The 21,209-nt window shown below is 42.0% G+C and overlaps 2 protein-coding genes across 3 annotated transcripts in view; both read right to left on the bottom strand.

Moving 5' to 3' along the window:
• mettl16 (methyltransferase 16, N6-methyladenosin) overlaps positions 1-879 on the bottom strand; it is a 22,705-nt gene extending 21,826 nt beyond the window's left edge. Inside the window, exons 1-2 of the mRNA XM_051396641.1 lie at positions 718-879; positions 449-581 (exon numbers count right to left, since the gene is read on the bottom strand). Of these exons, the coding sequence (XP_051252601.1) occupies positions 449-576 (128 nt within the window). The 5' untranslated portion in view covers positions 577-581; positions 718-879. The remainder of the gene's footprint in view (positions 1-448; positions 582-717) is intronic.
• A 555-nt stretch (positions 880-1,434) lies between these two features.
• Positions 1,435-21,209, bottom strand: part of LOC127362734 (lissencephaly-1 homolog) — a 36,415-nt gene continuing 16,640 nt past the window's right edge. For both annotated transcript variants that reach the window (XM_051398820.1, XM_051398821.1), the window contains exons 3-11: positions 19,286-19,370; positions 15,568-15,642; positions 15,087-15,293; positions 10,712-10,880; positions 8,892-8,994; positions 8,566-8,794; positions 7,384-7,485; positions 7,063-7,219; positions 1,435-5,563 (exon numbers count right to left, since the gene is read on the bottom strand). In XM_051398820.1, coding sequence (XP_051254780.1) covers positions 5,490-5,563; positions 7,063-7,219; positions 7,384-7,485; positions 8,566-8,794; positions 8,892-8,994; positions 10,712-10,880; positions 15,087-15,293; positions 15,568-15,642; positions 19,286-19,370 — 1,201 coding nt within the window. In that variant the 3' untranslated portion in view covers positions 1,435-5,489. The remainder of the gene's footprint in view (positions 5,564-7,062; positions 7,220-7,383; positions 7,486-8,565; positions 8,795-8,891; positions 8,995-10,711; positions 10,881-15,086; positions 15,294-15,567; positions 15,643-19,285; positions 19,371-21,209) is intronic.

Genomic DNA, 21,209 nt, shown 5'->3' with positions numbered 1-21,209 from the left:
TCTCTCTCTCTCTGGTACACACTCTCTCTCTCTCTCTCTCTCTGGTACACACACACACTCTCTCTCTCTCTGGTACACACTCTCTCTCTCTCTCTCTGGTACACACACACACTCTCTCTCTCTCTCTCTCTCTCTCTGGTACACACACTCTCTCTCTCTCTCTCTCTCTCTGGTACACACACACACACTCTCTCTCTCTCTGGTACACACTCTCTCTCTCTCTCTCTGGTACACACACACTCTCTCTCTCTCTCTCTCTCTCTCTCTGGTACACACACACACTCTCTCTCTCTCTCTCTCTCTCTCTCTCTGGTACTCACACACTCTCTCTCTCTCTCTCTCTGGTACACACACTCTCTCTCTCTCTGGTACACACACTCTCTCTCTCTCTGGTACACACACACTCTCACTCTCTCTCTCTCTCTCTCTCTCTCTCTTTGGTACTCACACAGGTCTTCCGGTGAGGCTGGTGTGCACGTGCTGCTCGAAGTCCGGATATTTGGCTGCTAGGTAACCGAAGTCTGGCGGTTTGTCCTTGTACCGGTTCCGAGGGTGCATGGACTTATTCAGAGCCATGAGCACTTCATGAACAGAACAACACAGACACGAACCAGGGTGAACACAACAGACAGCGTACAGGTTGAATTCACTTTCTGTTCGTGGTGACACTTTAATGATGTTACAGTTTAAACGGTGTATTAACCGACTGGATTTTACCTCTTTAATGCAGCTGTTCCTTGTTGTGTTGGAGCCTGTTCGTGTTTCCCGACCGGGGAGTTTTTGACTTTGTCGGACAGCAGCGTACAAACAGCTCACACGGCTCACGTTGTTCAAACGTTGTTCACTTTCTGCAACTCTCTTCCTGGTTGTCTACTACGTCACCGCTCGACGCCAATGCGCGTTGACGTCATTAAGAAAATGGTTCCCATGTCAACGGTTTGTCAATTTAAGTTTTTGGTCAAATTTAATCAAAGTCACTCGATGGTTTTAATGTTTTTTTATAAACATTACTTAAGATTTATTTGTATATTGTGAATGTTAAAACCCAAAGATTAATTTTATTGTAAATGTTATTAAATGTTATTTACTGAGATTTTTTTCGAGATTTAGCATTTTTACTTTACAAATTTAATAAAGGAACTTATATTTGTTCTTATAATTTTATATTTTAAAGTTAGTATGCCACTTTTTTGTTTTCTTCTTAACTGTTCTTGTCCTTTTTATTTATAAGTGGAAATATTGTTGGAGAAAATACAACTGATGATGACAAATAAAACAGCCTTGTGTGTGTCTGTCAGCCATCAATCAATCATTTTATTGACCCAACTTCAAATGAAATGTGACTCACTAGTGTGAAATTATTAGTTTTATCATTATTATTATTTTTTCCCACTGTACTACCATAACAAACAAATAAGCAGGACGACACAGATGCAGATTTTCTTCTTTTATTATATCGCAAACAATAATGACATCCAGGTATATTGTTAACAGTTTGCTGAGTGAAGAGTGAGACCATAGTGGCGAAAACATCACAAGCTCTCCTGTAGGAGCTTGTTGTGCAGTCTGAAGCCCTCTGATGTGGTTTCATGGGCAGGTTTACAGAGGACAGGTGGACTTGAGGCCTGAGGAAACGACCCACAGACAGTCATAACGTGTCTGTCGGTCCCTTCACACACCAGACCAGAGGAGCACAGGGATTGCTTGGGACCTGCAAATGGCAAAAGGGGATTTTTATTTTTTTCTTCGACAGGGCACACACTTGCATACAACACCAGCGACTGCGTTGTAGCTTTTTCCACCGATTCTTACAAAAGAAACAGAACACACATCGTCCTGACCTTTGATTAATCGACCTTCCTTGAGTAAAACCAAGGAAGGGAAGATGTTTTTTAATTTACATTTTATGGTCTGGCATGTCATAGCGTGATCCTGAAGAGACTATAGCATCATTTTCAGTTGGCAACACAGTGTTGGACCAACAAAAGGAGGCTGGTTTATCGAGCCAGATTGTACTGACAAATGTCTCCATTTTTTTGGCTTCAGCTAAAACATTTAACACATTGGCATCTTCATTAGCCATGCCAAATTGTACTACAAAATTAGCTGATTCTCCACCCAAAGTCTTTGCCTCAGAAGTCAGGATAGAGAAGACAGCTTGTAGAAAATAAAAAATAAAAATAAGACCTTTGTAAAGGGGGCACACACCAAAGGGAGACAAGAGTAATATTCCCTGAAAGAGAGAGGGGTTTTTCTCCTTTGGGACATCCTAGTCTGCCACAATCCCAATGCATTTACAGAAGAAGGAGGACGTAAACCTCCTTCAAATAGCATCACACACACCACAAAACCAGCCTTTCTACAACCAATGAACAGAGCTGTCTGAACGCACCAGCCAACCAACAAAGGACACAGCAATGTAAAAGCAATAGGCTTGATATTTTGGGAAATGCGCTTGTTTGCTTTCTTTACACAAGTTAGATGAGAAGATTGATAACACTCAAGTTTGTGTAGCTGAGGCCAGCAGCCAGTTAGCTTAGCATTGAGACGTTAAATATATATAAAATTATTGATAAAATAATATATTGTTTTTATGTCAATGCTTCTGTCACATAGCTGGAATGCAAACAGTTGCCATGGAAACGACGAAATTAAGTCAATCATCTCTTTAACAAAAGTTTTTTTTTTTTTTTTTAGTAAATGTTATAATTTAACAGGGAATAATCTTTATTTATTAATCATTTTCTAAACATTTTACCGTGAAGACTTTACATAAAAACCAAGTGTCTTCACAAATAATTGCGCTTCTGTTGCCAGGCAACCACTGGATACAAGTTACTACCGCACACAACCCTTATTAAAACGGCATATCGATCTTATACTTATGTTTTTACGGAATAAACAAACGACATACAAAGTATCGATTATTAGTTTTATTGGTGTTGATTGACGGACTTTGTTACCGTCGCAATGACTAGCTGACCGGCTAGCAGTTTCCCACCGTTTCCAGTCTTTATGCTAAGCTAAGCGGCTGTAGCTTCATATAAACACAAATATAAGAGTAATACTATCGATAATCCCATCCAACTCTCAGCTAGAAAGCAAATAGTTCCTTCTCTCGCCTCCATTATTCAAACCAATTGCCCTCTCGATAAGGAAGGCTCCAGTATTTAATCTTATAACAGAGTATTGTTCCGACAGCTCTGCCTCTGGTGCAGGGTTACATGCAGCAGTGCTACATCAACAGGTCACATTAGGCTCACAGTAGCTACACTAGCAGGAGCTTGAGCAGCAGATCACCACATCCAGTACACACAGGAAGAGGAAGAAAGAAAACGTGGCAAAGAAGCGAAGATAAGAAGGATCAGTTAAGCAGTGGAATTCTTTATTAGCCGAAGAACTGTATTGGAATGAAAAGGCTAATCAGAAATTATAGGTTTATGCATTTATCAACATCATTAAATGTTAATGTTGTCTTTGATCACCAGTAAAAAGGACCAAAGATTTAGTGAAAACAGGGATGTGCAAGATTAATGAACCACCTTGTCAGCTACACTTAGAAGCAAGATGTTTCATTTTTATTCTGTCCTCCAATGGGAGTGGAATGGTTGTTTCTACAGCGTGGACTGGTGTAGTTATTTTCCAGTCTTTCCAAAAATCATGTCCTGTTTTTACAGTTTGAGGAAAGCCACTCAGAAGACGTTTGCATACATATGAGGAGGTCTGCGTGAGGAAGAGGGGGGGAGGGGGGGGTTTGTCTGTAGAGATCCTCGCTGCTCAGGCTTCAGCATTCTCCTCCAAATGTGATCCAGGAGCTGCCCCTGCCTCTCTTCACAGTGAGGAGCTCTTCACAAACAAAACAACGCGACCTCCGCATACAGACCCCTCTACAGACAGAACAGCATCAACAGATCACTTAGCACATGTCTGCTGCTAGCGTTTCCTCACTAATCCTAAATTCCCATCCAGTTCATCCTTTAGTGCGATAATACAAAATTGCCAAATCTCTTAACAAGCTAAATTTACATTTCATATTTTCACAGAAAACTGATTTTTTTTATTATTTTTTTTTACTCAAAACCATTTTTATTAAGCAGAACATATTTCACCCCTCAGAAATTAGAGATCTTTGCACATCCCAGATATCAAACCCAGGGGGCTCACTTTGACTCCTCATCATGCCTATTGTTTTCTTTTTAGCGGGTTTATGTCACACTCGTCTTGCGTGTGTGTGAAGCCTTCAGAGGCACCATGGGACAACTGAGCATCTCCCGACTTCACACAATTCCTATGGTACACCAAAACCCTGCCAAGACTGACTGGTCAGGGCACTATAAGTGGACAGAGGCCTCGGTTCAACTAAAGTCTGACATGCAAGGTCACAGGAAATCGTCTACTAAAGGGAGACACACCCAAGGTCTTTATCAAGTGCTAGAGATTAAACAGGTGTAATCCCTGAACTCTGCTCAGGTGCTGCTGTGACCCAGGACGCTCACTGACAGTGAAAGCCAAACAATCTTGCTCTCTACTTTTTGGGCTTCTTGTGAACGAACTCAGTGCGGTTTATTCACGTTCAGCCACTTTTAAACATTTCAACTTCTTATTCTTCTCTGCAGATTCATTAAATGGGATAATTTATCTAAAGCCTAGCAGTGGTTCACGTGCCACCATGACAAGAGTACAAAGCTCTTTTTAAGCCCCCAAGGTCCAAGGACAACAGTTTGAAACATTCGTATATACAGCCATTAAAATATTACCTAGTTCCACATGAAGAGAAATGGTATGCACACTTGAGAAGTGATGTTATAAAGCTACAGATTATTTCAATAACAAAGCCCCACAGACAATCGTATCTTATCGCATCATATATGCTTTTTCCTGCCTTATCTCTTGAAAGTTTCACCAAGCTAGGCACCAACAGACTACGACAGTGAAGGAGAGAAATAACAAAGAGAGAAGAAAAAAAAAAAATCCTAAATAAAAAAATAGACAAAAATAAATCTTACACATAAAGACACTGTCATTTCTTAAATTATTGGTTTTTAGTGCCCTACATTTTACACCCAGTCAAAAACATCTGCCTTCGGTTGGTCGGTAAGGCTGCGTGACAGACGGCCAGCCCCGTGGTAAACCTATGGTACTTCTAGACGTTATGTAAATTTACAGTATACAATTTTGGATTACCATGCAAGAATACTTTTTTGTGTAACATTTAATAGCTCGATCTACATCCAGGAATAATTTACATAGAAGGACAATAGTTATTGGACCAGAGAGAGCGATGGGTAAATAACCATGGTGGTAAGTGCAGCCGGAGGAGATGATGATGTGCGGGTGAGGTTTAGGTTAGGTTAGGTTAGGTTAGGTTACGTGAGGGGAGGGGAGGGGAGGTGGGATGAAAGGAAAGGTTGGGATGGCAGGAGGGGAAGGTGGGATCCAGAGGAGCGCCTGGGTAATTGGGGTGGTGGTCCAATCCTCCAAGGTCCAAATCAGCGGCACTCCCACACTTTTACTGTTTGATCTACGCTCCCAGTGACCACGTAGGGAGCAGCCTTGTGGAAATCTGTGGACGAAACAAAAGATCATCAGAACAAAGTGAAAGGGAGGAAACAAGCTCTCCTTGAAGATCAGAATCACCAAAGAATTAGTGCGGCACCACTACTGCACACATTTATCAGTGTTTCCCAGCAATATGAAACGGATCCTGGCTTCTGAATCTGAGTTTAAATAGCAGTCATTGAGGGCTGTTTCTGCTGGCTGCAGACAAAATAACCAAGCAGAACTTTGTAGGCAGGAATGAGGACCAAATACCTGCATTCATAAAAAATAATGAAAGAAAAATTGACAACTTATTGGTTGGCCATGATGTTGACGCAGCATTGCAGCATTCCTTCCTTCCAGCCCTTGAAAATGACGTTGGCAGTATTGCTGTACCAAGTAGTAGTGATGGGTTAGGGAAAATACAAACCATACAATCCCCCTCCCACAAATAAGCTAGCATGAAAGTGATGTCAAACAGAATAACAAAATAAATTATTGGTCCACTTTAGTAGCCTTATTTCTTACTGAGTACTATTGGTGAGCATGGCCGTACCCACCATTGAGGTTACTGGTATATTTTCTGAGAAGTATACAATAAAAGTCGTGTAATAAGTTAAGTGGAGAGTAACAGCTGACTCAACTGACCGGATCCAACGCAGGCTGAACGCACATCGTTCAAGCAATGGAAGTATCATCAATTCACTGAAAAACTATGATAATCTGGTCCTGGCGCCGTCTCACTGCCTCTTCCTCTACTTGCAGCAAAATTGCAGCTAATTTCTTCTTGTTTGACAGTTTTGGCAGCGCCTTTCCCGGTGCTGTGTGCTGATTATGATACAGCACTGCCGCCACCACATTGACGGGATGTCACAATTGCAGTTACAAATGACAGAAATTCCCCAAATGCAACACCTAGAAAATAGTGTATTCCATGAAGACAAACGTGGAGGCGGCACAAAATCTGAAGCGGACAGCAGCTTCGCATTTCTCTATGCAGGAAAAACTCTGTTGTGTGTGTGCAGACAGGACAATACTTTTTAGAAAATGGTGAAAATAATACAGTTTTTCTCCAATGATTTCTAACAAAAGGTGCTTTGTCTTTTCCACACCGCTCCAGAATTCATCACATCAATAGCTCACAGCGATATCCTCTTTAGTTGAAGCAGGATTTAAGGTTTCAAACGGCTTGCCAAGGAAAAGTTGGCTGAGGAGCTCCTCAAGAGAGTTCCCTGAGCCTTGATCTGCTGAAAAGCTGCAGATACGAAGAGGGGGAGGCGGGAAAATCCTTGAGCGCTTGTCTACCTCTTAAACCCCAGCTGCCAGCAACCCTCAGGACGCTCAACACACTGCCGGTAGAGAAACTGGGCTCCTTTACAATTATTCAACCCTTGGCTAAAGCAGATATTTGTGAAACCAGCTCCACTGTCCAATGGGCGTGGAATAAAGAGGTTCCTGCAGCACCTCAGGAGACCGACTGGTCAAACAACAACAAAGATGAAGCTTTTTTTTTTTGCTGCTTACCCAGAGAGGTAACAAAGTGTTCGTGGGCACACAGGGTTTTCATGCAGCGCTTGTTCTTGTAGTCCCAGATCCTTAAGGTTTTATCATCTGCACAGGTCACAATAAACTTGCCTCCAGGGTGGAAAAGGATGCCACGCACCCAGTTGTCATGGCCAACCTGTGGGACAAACAGACATTGCTAAAGACACCAGTTGCAAACCAATTCATCTCACTCATAAAGCAGAAAGCTTTCACTCTTTGCCCAAATATTTAAATACACATATTTATACACAAATTATAAAATATTTTACTCAGAGGCTATTAGCCTAAAATGGTCCTCACCAGTGTCATAAGGCACATGCCAATGCTAACATCCCACATCTTGATGGTTTTGTCTCTGGAGCCAGACAGCAGGAAGGGGCCTGGCTTACCACTCTTCTTGGACTGGTGGGGCACAAAGAAAAAAATAAGTATGGAGAATAGCAGTACAAAACTAATACGTGTGTAAGTCATTAAATTAAAGATAATATTACACCTTTATCCAAATGGAAGCCTTTTTGTCAAAAGCATTAAGTCTCAACATTATACAAGTAGTATCAAAGACCAAATACTACAAATTGCTGTAAAAGTCATTTCATTTTTAAATAATCGACTGCTGACAACTAGTTTGACAGCACATGTGCCAACATCTGTGTGCCGACATCTGTCTCTCTGGCGTCACGTCTCCATCAGCTGCCATTTATCTGGCAGTACTATCCAACTTAGTACTACAGTACTACGCAGTACTGTGCTCCTTTCATTTTAGTTATGAAACAAAACAGCCAAAATCAGGGAGGGTTGTTTTTCACTGCTCACAGGTTAGACTGGGACAACTGCTGCAGGGGCAAATATTGTTTTAATCTGACAAGGCTACAATTGGACACACTTCAGATCACAAGGCATGAGGAGGGAGTCTGGGCTGACTCTAGGCCATGCTGATATTCCGTCAGTATTCATGCACACACTCTTCATTTCAAGCTGGTCTGTTCACATGGTTGTGAGTCTGAGACTCACTGACATTGCTATGCATGTAGAGAAGGAACACACTCTCCCTCATCTGATAATGAGAAAACCACAGTGAACTCAATCCAACTTTGTTTGCCTTGGTACATAACCATGAGTTTACCTGTTAGGGTCTGCATTCACTCAAGCATACACATGAGCTCCTTCACCACGCTTTGTGTGTGACTGGCAGCATTTGGTTGTACAATAATGACTGGTTCTGGGTTCTGGTCCCACCTATTTTTCTACCAGTGAATGCCCACTGGTCCACTGTCTGCCCTGCTGTGATTAATCCCACTGTACAACACCTGAACATTAGTCTGAATACCTCACATTGAACTCTGTAGTGTAACTGTAAATCCACCCTCGCATATAGTTTAGTGTATGACTGAGAATATAGTTTGTGTAATAAAAAGGCGTGCACAGCTGAACAGATTTGAGAGATGATCAGAGTTGTTTTTGGGGGAAACAGTGGTCTTTTACCTCAGAGCCTGTGGCGTCTTGGATGGTGGGGTAGGCGCTCTCCGGTGCCCAAGAGATACACTCCACCACATGTTCGTGCTCTCGCAGCTCAGCCTTGCACTCTTTGGAGGCCACGACCCACACGCGCACCGTTTGGTCGTTGGAGCAGCTTGCAAGCAGTGTGCCGTCCTGGTTGGGCCGCACCATGCGGACCCACTCCCTGTGGCCCGTGAAGGTCTTCACACAGTAGCTAATGTACAGAAAACAGTAAAGGAGTTATGTTGTCAGAGTGGTTGTGACCGTCAAACACGTCATCCTTAAAAAAACTAAGTGGTTTTGGTACGTACCCAGTTGCCACCTCCCACATTTTCATGGTTTTGTCCCTTGAGGCAGAAACGATGTGATCTCCATTGGGCATGATGGCTACAGACGAAACATTGTGGTCATGTCCTGGAAAACAAAAAGGACAAAAACAAGATCTCAGCTAGAGCCAGAAACCATTGTAAAGGTTTCCGAGCAACACGACCCAACGCAACATTTGAAGCTAGTGTAAAACATAAACCAATCATTTCAGATGACCACACACAATCCCTTTAATACATCGTTCTTTAAACGGGGGAATCACAGGAATCAAGATTCAGCAATGATTTTTTTTTTTTTACAAGTCTCCAGCCACCAACAGTGCCAAAAAACGTTGGGTTTGGTCGTAATTAGCCAATTAAATGACAAGCGAGGCAGCCAATTTGCCGGGGCTTACTTTGTTCCACAGAGAATAAGAGATGCCTAATTACCTAGACACTGGGCCATATTTAAGCTGCTAAACAGATGAAGACAACAGTAAGTATACTCTAAAAGGCCAGCTTAACACTCTGTGTACGTGTATGTGTGCGTGTGCGTGTGTGTGTGTGTACATACACATGCCATCAGGCTATAATAATGGGTGGCTGCTACACAGAAAAGTGCTATCTGGTGCTGAAGAGGATAATTAAACTGCTGTCCAAATCGGCACTAATCTACTTCACCAGTTGGCCTTATGTTTTTTTTTAAGATGTAAAAAAAAAAAGGAGTGCCTGAAGAAAAAAGGAAAGGTTGAGGAGATGAATTAAAAGTGAATGGAGATTGTAGTAAAAAGAAGTATAGAGAGGAAATGAAGGGGAACAAAACTAGACAGCGCGCTCAGTTTAATAGCTGGTTTCAGACGGTGATCTGTGCACTTGCATGTTTTTCTGCAGAGTGTGAAAGCGGCTCGTCTGTTTGAGGAAGTGTGCCAGGAGCGCACACCCCCGTTTACAGCAAAAAAAGAGTGGCAACCAGTGAAATCTGTTGCTCACTTGCACAAAATGCAGGATTTACAACTCCAGCATAAATTGAAGAATGCCAGAGCGCCTCTTGTCTGTGCGCTAAGTAGGCTTATTTATTTCATGGATATTCATTCACGTCTCCTTCACAGTCAGACGTTAATGGGCACTTCTAGCAGGCTTACCAAAGGGATAACAAAATGAGAAATGCTGAGGCTTCATATTGCTTGGGCTGCTGCTGGTGGTGGTGGTTGATGGGGGAGGCCTTCCCACAATTCCAACATGGTGAAAGAAATGATTCAAACACTGGTTCTTAAAATCAGAAGAGCCTGAGGGCGCATGTAGACTATACAGCCATCATTTACTTGGCAATTAGGGTGTGAAAGAGGGGGTGTATGCCCCAGGACTACTTCAATGATGACATGAAGAATGGCATAATAGATTGTTAGATAAGTAAAAAATAATGTAGATAGCCTTATTAAAAATATTCTAACCAATTCAAAGGATTGTAATTGGCGCCTGTAGTGGTATATTGTGGTGGGGAGTACTGTGGGTACCAACAGTGACAAGATGGCTAAAACAGTCCATTTGTCAGAACTGGTCGTGAAATCTCAGTGTCGGGTGCTGTGAATTGGAGCAGATTGAGGCTCGTCAGCAGCATCAGATGTGATAATGAACAGCATCTGCACCACCTGAGCCCTGCTCACAGTCACAAGCTACATTTATACAGCAATGACGTGGAAACCATAACAGAGTATGTTCACATAGCAGCTGTGATGCAAAGATGCAAATCTACTGCCAATGCTCATATTTCAGTTTTTTTTTTTTTTCTTGCCAAAAAGTGTTGAGGCTGTTTTAGATGTTCTTACCATGCATGGTCCTGATACACTCAAAGCCTTGGAAATCCCACAACTTGATAGTCATGTCTGCAGAGCAGGATGCTAGCAGTTTGCCAGTCTGGTCAAAAGAGATGTCCTGCACCGAATCTGTGTGGCCCTTCAGTGTGCGTTCAAAGTCTCCTGTCTCATAGTCCCACACCTGGAAGAGAGAATATATTCGTGCTTTAGAGAAATCTACAAATAACAGAAGAATCATAATATATTCCTCTGAAACACCCTGTTCCATATCAAACTGAATCCCTTTCCAAACACCAGCAAAGCCCCCAAATGTCACATCATCTGTGGCCCCATGTCACCTTTTCTTTCAGCTGAACAGTCCAGCAGCCAAAACAAGCAGAGGGGAGAGAACCAAGCTGTTCAGAGAAGCCATGTTACTGTCCCAACAATAAGATGTGCTGATGGCAGAATTATTAAAAATGACTGTACTGCAATGACATTCCTCTTAAGAGCTCATTACAGGCCTCAGTTTGCAGACACCACACACTCTTTGTACGGTATATTGAATTACAGAATCTGTGACGCATTACGGTTGCTAATGGCAAGGATGCATGTGCCAGGATGCCGATTAGGGTTACAGTTAGTCCTGATAAAAACAGTGAGACAGTTTATTGTGTTAAGTATGGCGCTGCCAGTTGGAGCACAGACAGAATATAGAGTGAACAGTAGTAAGCCTGATTTTCTACCCTGAGAAAGCTGTTACGTCTCTGGGTTTCAGGCAGACGGTTTGTCATGGAGGGATAAACCCTCCTTGGGTCCCCTCTTGGGGTGGGGGATTTTGGGCAGACGGTGACAGGAGACCCCCCTCTTCTCCCCCCTGAATGAAGGTACAGACAGTGCAGATGGCCGCAAGGTACAAAGTGCAAGGGGGGGTGGTGGTTATCCTGGAGAAGATAAATGCAGCTAATGTGTCTGGAGGTACACCAGGTTAAACAGTCTACAAAAGATAAAACAGTATTCAGCAGCGCCATCTAAAAAGGAAAAATAACCCATTAACTACCTGTAATCAATGCTGTATCACCAATTGTTCCTACTGGCCCTCCTTCAGGGGATTGTTACAGTAGAAACCAAAAAACATGCCCCATTTCATGATGATTAATAGTTTACATTCTTACAGGGAAAGTGACTTGAATCCGTCATCCAAAATGCCAACAATAATACAAAGACCTTCTTTGTATGCGACACTCATGAGGCAAGCAACGAGTGATCTCACACCCAAGTTCTTTGCCCTTGTTTAAAGTAACCTAGCCTCTGGTTGACATGTCTGAGTGAGCACAGTGCTACTCCTAGGGCTTGCTGATTTACATACAGTGAAAGGTTAGAGCTAAACTCAAGGTAACATCTTGCCATGCAAAGATCTGCCATGTTGGTAGAGGAGAGAGGACAAGGAAAAGTAGAGGGGAGGTAGATGAGGACCAGAGAATGGCAAAACTAAAGGAGTGAGGACAACACAAACCTGTGACATTTAACACACTACATGCTGATGACAATAGAAATAGCAAGAGGATTCAACGAAAAAGGGAAGCGACTGCTTGTCACCGCTGACACCTGTTTACACTGGGTAGAGAAACAACTGACTTATCAGAGCTTTGTGGGCAAGAATGTCTACGTCATCTTTCATCGTTTGAAAGATCACAATGCTGAAATTAATGAAATGAAACAAGATGGCAGTACAGTCTGATTATCAGGCTAGGCAGCCTCACTGGCATGGAGGTGGAAAGCCGATGAGCCTCTCAGTCAGCAACAGAGTAGAGAGCACAAGGTCTACTCCTCAGTTAAAAATTTAACAGAGCTGCTCAGGAGCAGAAAAGTAGGACACAGGGGGAGTCAGGCAACTAATAGACAAGGCAGCCAGTACAAGAGGTGCAAGAAGGCAAGACCTGCCTCCTCCTGAGGTATGGATGGCTCTGATGGTGGGCAGCTGATGCTTTAGGTGGAAGATAAATGAAGCAGGATGCTAGGAGGCGGGGTTGCAGTGGGAGGGAGGGGTGGGGGTTGAAAAAAGGGAGAAGATGCCAAAACAGAGAAAGGAATCCCTGCTGTGTGGGTGTAGCTGAGGAGATGTACATGTGTCTCCTATTGTCTCATGAATAAAATATGCAGAACAAACAGCTCAACAGAGTATTGGCATTGTGCACTGAGACAAGGGAGAGCGGCTGCTGCAAAAATAGCCCAGAGACAGACTATGGAGTTTAAGGAATCCAGAGATATATAGACAACAGAGAGAACAAGAGACATGTAATCCAGGGCGTGTCTAGGAAGGAGAGTTAGAGCAGTGGAGGCAATGCTTAGGAGTGTAATAGATGGAAAGGAGGAGGAGAGGGGAGCAGCATTCACAGAGGGAGCAAAAGCTGTGTGTGGTAGAGCTGCCACCAAGCTGGCACTAAATTAAAAAAGAGCACTCTGTTGATTTTAAACCTGAATCGTATTACTGTAATGTGGGCAGGATGTGTGAAAACAAACAAAGGGACAGTGCAGTCAGTCTCTGAAGCTAGATGATGTGTTTTTATCACTTTGAACTAAATCCTGTATGTCTTCATTCTTAGTTGGCCAATATCCAAAGACTCTCCGAGGTCTTTTTGTCTTTGATACAGCATACTGTACTGTAATGAACATGTTCAGAACATTTCTCACAAGTACAAATGCCTGTTTTAATCCAAACCTCGTCAATGAAAACATTAGCATACTTACATAAAGTAAGTATACTGTAAGACTACTGTACATATTCTACTATTTATACTTAAATCAAAGTGTCATGTGACAATGTGTGGGCTGAGAGAACTCTGTATTTATACATCAGTTGCTATTATAGCAACCGGACATTCGGCACAGCTGAGATTTGTTTACATTCCCTGAAAGCAATGGCAGCACATATTGAATTAATCAGTCTCTCCAGAAAAACGCGATTATGCAATCGCATAATTCAATGCATAATCAGCCAAAGTCCGCATATTTATGCGGGGGCTGAATTTTTTCCAAATACGCCACACTTTCGCCGCATAAATTGCTGATTTCCGCGCAAAATATGTGGGGCTTGCAAGATTTCATAATCCCCGCATTTTCGTTGCAAAAAAGTCACATATATCTTAGCAGAAAGTTGAAAAATGTTGCGTTTACTTCACACGAGCAGCCATTTCCCCCTGTTGCCATGGGAACGTTATGAAGTGACGTAATTACACGACCTAAACGTCATCGAAAAGCTGCAAACCCGCGTTGAAGCCGCAATTTTTGCAAGTTCCCGCAATTTCATCGCATAAATTGCCGCATATTCCATCGCGTTTTTTAAGAAAACGTGCTGCATAATCAAGGATTTTGCCCCGCAACAATCACAAAAAAACGTTTTTCTGGAGGGACTGATTAATGGAGAAGAATAAAAACTTTTTTTTGTTGATACAAAAGCAAGGGAGCAGGTGGTCTGTTCATCCTTTAAGTGGAAAATTCAAGGAAGGAGGAAGGAAAAATATTTACTTGTCAGTTTATCGAGCAGATGAGGGGAAACTGAATGAAATGCATTTAAGTCTGTTTGCCTGCTAACTGTTCGGGGTATTTAACCAGTCTATGAGATGTTTAAGTGAGACTTGCCATCAACAGCTATGATCTTATTGGTAAAATTTTGCTTTATGAATAACCTCATTTTAAACTCTGCAACACAACGCGTTTGTGACCTCAGTTTGACATCAGTACTTTTGTCTTATCATTAATGTCTGACAACAAGTCAGCTGACACCATTTCACTGAATTACATATTAGTCTGAACTCTGAAGCAAAAAATAAAATCTTATCCTATTCCTTGATCACTTTATTACGATGCTTCATTTCAGCAATTACATGTCCACTGTGAATAAGATCCTAAAAACTCCAGATCAAGGTCAGATAAGCGTGGCAGCTGGTCTCCATCCCTGGAAAACTGAAATGTTTCCAGGTCATCATAAGACTTGTAAAAGATTATCATCCATGTTACCATTATCTACTGTGGCTTTGGAAACTGTGAAGTGTACCGAGAGGTGGACTGACGTAAAGTATACACAATACATGGTTATGTTGAATATGAAACAAGCATCAATAGATGCACACAACAGATCCGTTATCTGATCATGTGCAAAGGAGAAGCACAACTGCAGATTTTCATTAGGTACTTCAGCCGATAACTAATCAGTGAAATCACTTGATGCAGCTTTCATTTGGATAACCCGCAGACTCTGAGCTCTCTACAGAACATGATTTAAAACCCTGGAAAAATTTAAATGTCATTTCACATTAAAGAAAGGTGAAGGATATTAGTTCCACAGCACAATTTGAAGGCCAGTGTCATTATCAAACCACCATTCCCACCACCTGGCAGCACTGACCTTTATTGTTGCGTCCTCAGAAGCAGACACCATGACACTGAAGACTGGGTGGAAGATGACGCGGGTGACTGGACTGCGGTGGCCACTCAGCGCGTACCTTTCTGGTGGGCGTGGGATCCACTCTTTGGGGTCGCGCTTCTGAGTTACGGGCCCACCCAGAGTGATCTCCTCCTTCGCTTCATTCAGTTTGGATTCAAGTTCCATCACCTGCCCAGAGTGCACAGGTACAAGTTAACAGTGTGGAGGCGGAAATATGTACATGTATGGATAATTACACCGGGGAGTGGGGGGATTTATAGATTCACAAAGCATAGACTTTTAAGGGATTATTATTTGTTATTATTTATTTGGTTTAATGCTTTTTAATTCTTGGTAGACTTCCTTTTAGTGTTAACAGTGGATTCAGCAGTAATGTCACGAACCATTCACAAGACTACAATCCCCACAAGCATTCTTTGAGGAGGAAAAAAAACCCACAAACCTTCTTTTGTAATCTGATGACTGAAGTCCATTTTTTTTCCAAAAGGCCGGCGTACTTCTTATCCAATTCTTCATTCTGTAGAGAAAAAAAAGGATATCAGGAAAACATGCAAAGAAAGCCAATCAAAGTCGTGGGCTCAGCATAATCAGTCAGGCCTGTGGGAGGGGGGCCAGCTGGGGTGGCATGCTGAGGTCTTTGGCTATAGCAAGAAAGAACAGGGAATTATTTACACACCCCTCACAGGCCAACACTGACTGCCAGACACCACCAACCTACTGTACAACACACACATAAACACAGACATATTACACAAAGAAAACACACACCATAGTCCTAATCCTTCTCACACAAGCTAATCTCCTGCAGACAAGAAAGGCTTAGGCAGCTTACAGCCACACACCCCGTACTGGAGGCAGCGGTGGAAGTTAACTTGTGGCAGTCCTAGCAGACGGAAGCCTGATTCCACCTGCAGGCTAATACCACAAGCTGGCCACTACCTTTTACATAACAGACTTCATGGCACATACAGTCCTCCGGTTTCTTACGGCCAAGAAAGAGACAAAACAATTTGGTAACGTTAATTGTCACGTTGTTGAACAATGATTGAACCGTTAACCATTAACCTGCTATCTGCCTTTCCTTGTTGTTTTGCACAATGCCCTGTAACAACGCACATGTACAGTTATCCATACTCAACTTTATTGTATATAGTATATTTATATTTTTTAGATTCTAGATTATTTTTTCTTCATTATATTGTAATTGTATTATATTTGCTGTTTGCACTACATTTCCCCTGCTGCTGTGCCAAACTTGAATTTCTCCGACGGAGATCAATAATGGAACATCTTATCTTTATGTCGACCTACAGTGCAAACGCCATGGAAGCTTTCCTCTTTTCATACTTCTCAGTTGAGCTGTGTTTGTGGTTGCTTCAAGCTATGGACGTTAACAAACAGGTGCATCCTAATGACCACTACCCAGAATGCAATGTGTCAAGGGGCCTTGAATCTGGTCAAACTGCCCCACTGCAGATCAATTGGCCTTGCCCCTAAAATTACAAAATTCCAGTCCCAGCTGCAACTAACATTTACTTTCATCATCCAATGACCTGATGGTTATTTTCCTCATTCACCTGACTAATCGTTTGCTCCAGAAAATGTAATAAATTACTCGCTTTGTCCAAACAATCTATAATCAAAAGGATTAATTTTACTATCCTGTAAGACAAAGAGAAGCAGCGAGTCTTTCCACCTGAAAAGCTAAAACCAGGGATTATTTGGGCTTTTTTGCTGGAGAAAAATAACCAATTCTCTCAGCTCTAATTAAAACCAAAAAACTCAATAAAAAATACTGAAAAATAAATTCATAAATAAATAACCCAAGAAAGTGAAGATTTGTTTTGTGTGGTCTTATTCTATACAGCCAATACACCAGTTTTGGTGCCACTGTGTGATTAACAATGCCTTTAGGCGGTTACTAGTTATCAAAGCATCAAAAACCCACATTGACAGACAGCCATGAGTGTCAGTGAGGGAGAAAATTAGCGTTGCACTCCAATTTCACAGCTAGCTTCTCAGACTCAGCTGGAAACAAAAGCAGATATCCTAGAGGTGTGGAGAGCGCGCAGGCACCACCAACTCCTACATTTAACACTTCTCAATGACAAGAGGTGATTCCTCAGACTAACATGGGGAGTATAAAAAGACAAAGATGCAAAGTGAGGCACTGCAGAGAAATGGAGTAGATGAAAACTTAGAGGGAGAGCAGGGTATCCAATATGGACAAGTCTGCCATCATCTAATCTGCCATCTGCTTGGAGACTCTGCCCATTACACTAACACACACAAAGACAGACACACACATCTACACACACAACACACACACACACACACACACACACACACACACACACACAGTGCCAGACTACACAGCAGCCTGCCAGTCTCTAGACAGTGGGTAGTCAAGAGGGCCTGCGTGTGTTTGTGTGTCCATTCGGCTATGGACATTTTCTTTTATGAGGCAAATAAAAGACGAAAGCGTGACCTCGATGAATTATTCCCACTATGAAAACCTGCTAAAGCACACCACCGCACAAACATTAAACTTAAAATGTTACTCAAAGAGCCAGAGTAAATACAAAACACTAAATTAACTCTGGACAAAATCTAAAAGACATTGAAAAAAAAGGTCTTGGTAATGAACTTCTAACAACGTAGCCTCAGGGTAATGGTGCTAAAAATGACATAGTTGTTTAGCATGGTGCTGCCAAGGTGTGTGCGTGGCTGAATGGTAATACCCAACAGGGTGCACCTATCCCTCCGTGCCATTCATCTATTATTCAGCCTGCTTCCATAGGGCTGCCACAGAGAAAACGTCTGGAAGACGAACAAATAAAGACAGAGGAGAAGGGGGTGGGGTGTCACGTGAACACAAGGTGAAAGAAGAGGTGCAACAGAGAGTGAGAAGAAAAAGAGTGAGATGAAAAAGAGTCTTAGATGAAAAGGAGTTCAGATGAAACAGAAATAACATTACAAACAAAAAGGAGTAGGGGTTAACAGTTTGCCTACAAGCACTGGAGCTCCTCAAACTTTGGAAGCACAGGGATCAAATTTTAGGAAAATAATTGTTATGTATATTTGTTAAAATACTCGTTGCCACAACATGTTTTAATTTTAACAAAACGTTCAGTTGAAAGCTAAAAGCCACCACAACGTGCAAAAAGTACACCTGGTGGAGTACCACAGTAAAGGATTAAGGGTAAATATTAAAAATGACTTAATTTATTATTATTTTAAAAAAAATCTGATGTGGACGTAAACAACCTAAAATTAAAGCAAATGTTGCCACATTACTCATAGTCATCGTTTCACTTAAAATCCAATGTGTTTATTTGTTTGGTTTCTTTTATGGATCGTTCACTGCTAAAATGGTTGCACAGGAATATTCTGAGTAAGGGACAAAAAGAAGTGGAAAGGTACAAAAGGACAAATGACAAGAACATGGACCAGATGCAGTTTGAGGTGGAGCTGAAGGCAAAAACAGAATGAAGCTTCATTTTGGGGTGTGGTGCCACTTTATTAGGTACACCTGCACAATCTATCCCAATCAATACCACGGCTATCCCATTAATTCCACCTTTATTAAAGTTGGTATGTCTATTATAGGTCAATGTAATTATATGTCTATTCCTGAGGTCATAGTTAAAGGTGGTGTTGGACTGGACAACATTATACTGAGATTGGTTTCCATTTTATTGTCCTGCCCTGTTTACATGAGGGGAGCAGAATATTAGGAAAACCTCTCAGTATAATGCAGTCTAACACAACACCATCACTAACTATGACTTCAATGCTAAAATATAACAATTAATGCCTCTAAGACAATGTACTTTATAGACTTTATGGCATAAACATTGTATTGGACTGCTTCAGAACATCTAGGTCCACCTAATACCATATTCAAACCCGACATAACAGTATACACATCACAATGGTGTCTACAAGTGAATAAAAGCTTTTGTCAAGATCAGTTAGCAGGAGGATGTAGCACAGACCCCTAATCAGACAGACCACCATAATTGGGTGCAGGTGCTCCCGGTCACATTCATGAACATGTTAACTAAAATGACAAATTAAGTGGAAATCAAGGCACATTGTTTGTTTAAATTGGTCTGATTGGCTGTGCAGATGTGTGTGTCCACCCTTAATCTACTCACATTATCTAATTCCGCCTCCTTCTTGAAAGTGGAATATGCCTCTTCATATCCATTGGAACGTAGATAATCGGCTATCGCTCGATTTCTGAAACAGACAAAGAGGACCCATAATTAGTTCTCCTGATTAGCAGACAAGATAGTTGTTAAAGTGCCACGAGACACGGTGTGAGTAATGGAGTTGTATTCAACACTGTAAAACAAAGACAGAAAATGAGCATGTTCAGGAAACGTGTCAGACAAAGGTGTAAATTTTACATGCTTTTCACACATTCAGACTGAGTTATCAAGCTTAACGCATAATAGAAAAGCTTGGCATGCATAAATATAGTCTAAGCACCGTCTATAACAATATTATAAAACACAGTCTCTCTCTCTTTTACACAGACACACACAGACACACACAGACACACACAGCACACACAGACACACACACACAAATCAAGAACACATCTGTCTGGCTCCTATAATGAGCTCTTGTTGCTGTGGGCAAATAATGGGAAGGGATGACTCCCCATGGTGTAGATGTGGGGGAAATGAGAGTCAGCGTACATCCTACCATCACCTAAATATACAAAGAGAAAGACAGACAGACAGATAAATCACGGAGAAGCGGGGTTATCCCTGTGAAGAGAATAAGCATCTGGATACTTCTTTTTCGCTCCGGTTCATCTCTTTTTCGTGCACAAAGTCTGCAGACAGAGAAGTAGATATTTAAAGACACCAGAGCTTCCCGAAGGCCAACACAAAGATGGTGGGGGTGGAAGCAGAGGTGTGTATCTGCCCTACTATTTCAAATATGTGAAGAGAGATGTCCAGATAGGACAGACAATAGACTACACAGGCAGAGCCGAAAGTGGGGAGAAAAGAGGCCATCTTTACTCTTCCTGTTTTTGTCTCCCGGACTGCCATGAGGGGAAACCCACACACTTCACAACACACACGGCTAACATACACATACACATTCACATACAGGTCTGGTTTACGACTGCAGCCTCAGCAGCAGTTCAATTTACCAAGAGTTATTAATGAGGCTTGAGTCCGTTAGTGTCAATGGTTCAGGCTTTTATTCTCCATCTAATTAGATTCTCATGAGGGTGCAGAAAAGTAAATTATTTATTACACTTCCTTTTTTTAGCAAAAATGTTCCACTAAGCGTATATATACATGCAATCTTGTAATTCTATTCTAAGTAGTGTAAGGCAATACTTTGATTCGGGACTGTAAAACTCATTTTAGTGTACTGCTTGGTCTGTGAAAACAGCTGTATGTTTTCTTTGGTTCTGGAGCACGAGTTTGACCCACAATAATGAGTTAGAGTATCTTGGCCTCTGCTGCTGTCTCTTGTGAGTCTCCCAGCTTTTGACATATCCACCGATAAATCGCTGGAATATCCCTTCATGAAAAGAAAAGCTTAACCCTGCAGTTTCAATGACCAGACATTTCATTTAAACACTGGTTACTTCTTCAGGGACCGTTTTGGATGGCTGCTCTAGTTATGCACTACACTTAGAGAAAAAAAAAAAAAAAAAAAAAAAACAGACTGAAGAAAGACAAGAAAATTGCATAAAGAACACACAAAAGAAAAAAGACACTGAATTCATGAATGTCTGATAAAAATGCTATTTTCTTCTAATGGTAATACAATATTTCCTTGATTCCAGCCCTCCTGTGCTTGCACACAGCAAACCCCACCATTAATGCCAGGAGAAGCCAGACAAGCTGTCAGGCAGGCAAGGCTTTGAGGTGCCAATATGAAGGGGGTGGGGGGTACAATCTGTCAGCCCAGCCTGTGCCCCCTGCGCCCTCTCGGTCAGTGTTGAGCACTGAAACCCTCGTCTCCCTCTGCCCACCTGAATCCCCATGACAACAGGAGCAGGGCTTATTACAGCTCAAGGTTAGCAGGAGGTTATCTACTCCTCTGACA

The sequence above is a fragment of the Dicentrarchus labrax genome, unplaced genomic scaffold (assembly GCF_905237075.1).
Source record: "Dicentrarchus labrax unplaced genomic scaffold, dlabrax2021, whole genome shotgun sequence".
Classification (NCBI taxonomy): domain Eukaryota; kingdom Metazoa; phylum Chordata; class Actinopteri; family Moronidae; genus Dicentrarchus; species Dicentrarchus labrax.
The sequence above is the reverse complement of the archived record's forward strand: the minus strand, read 5'-3'. Positions and strand labels throughout refer to the sequence as shown.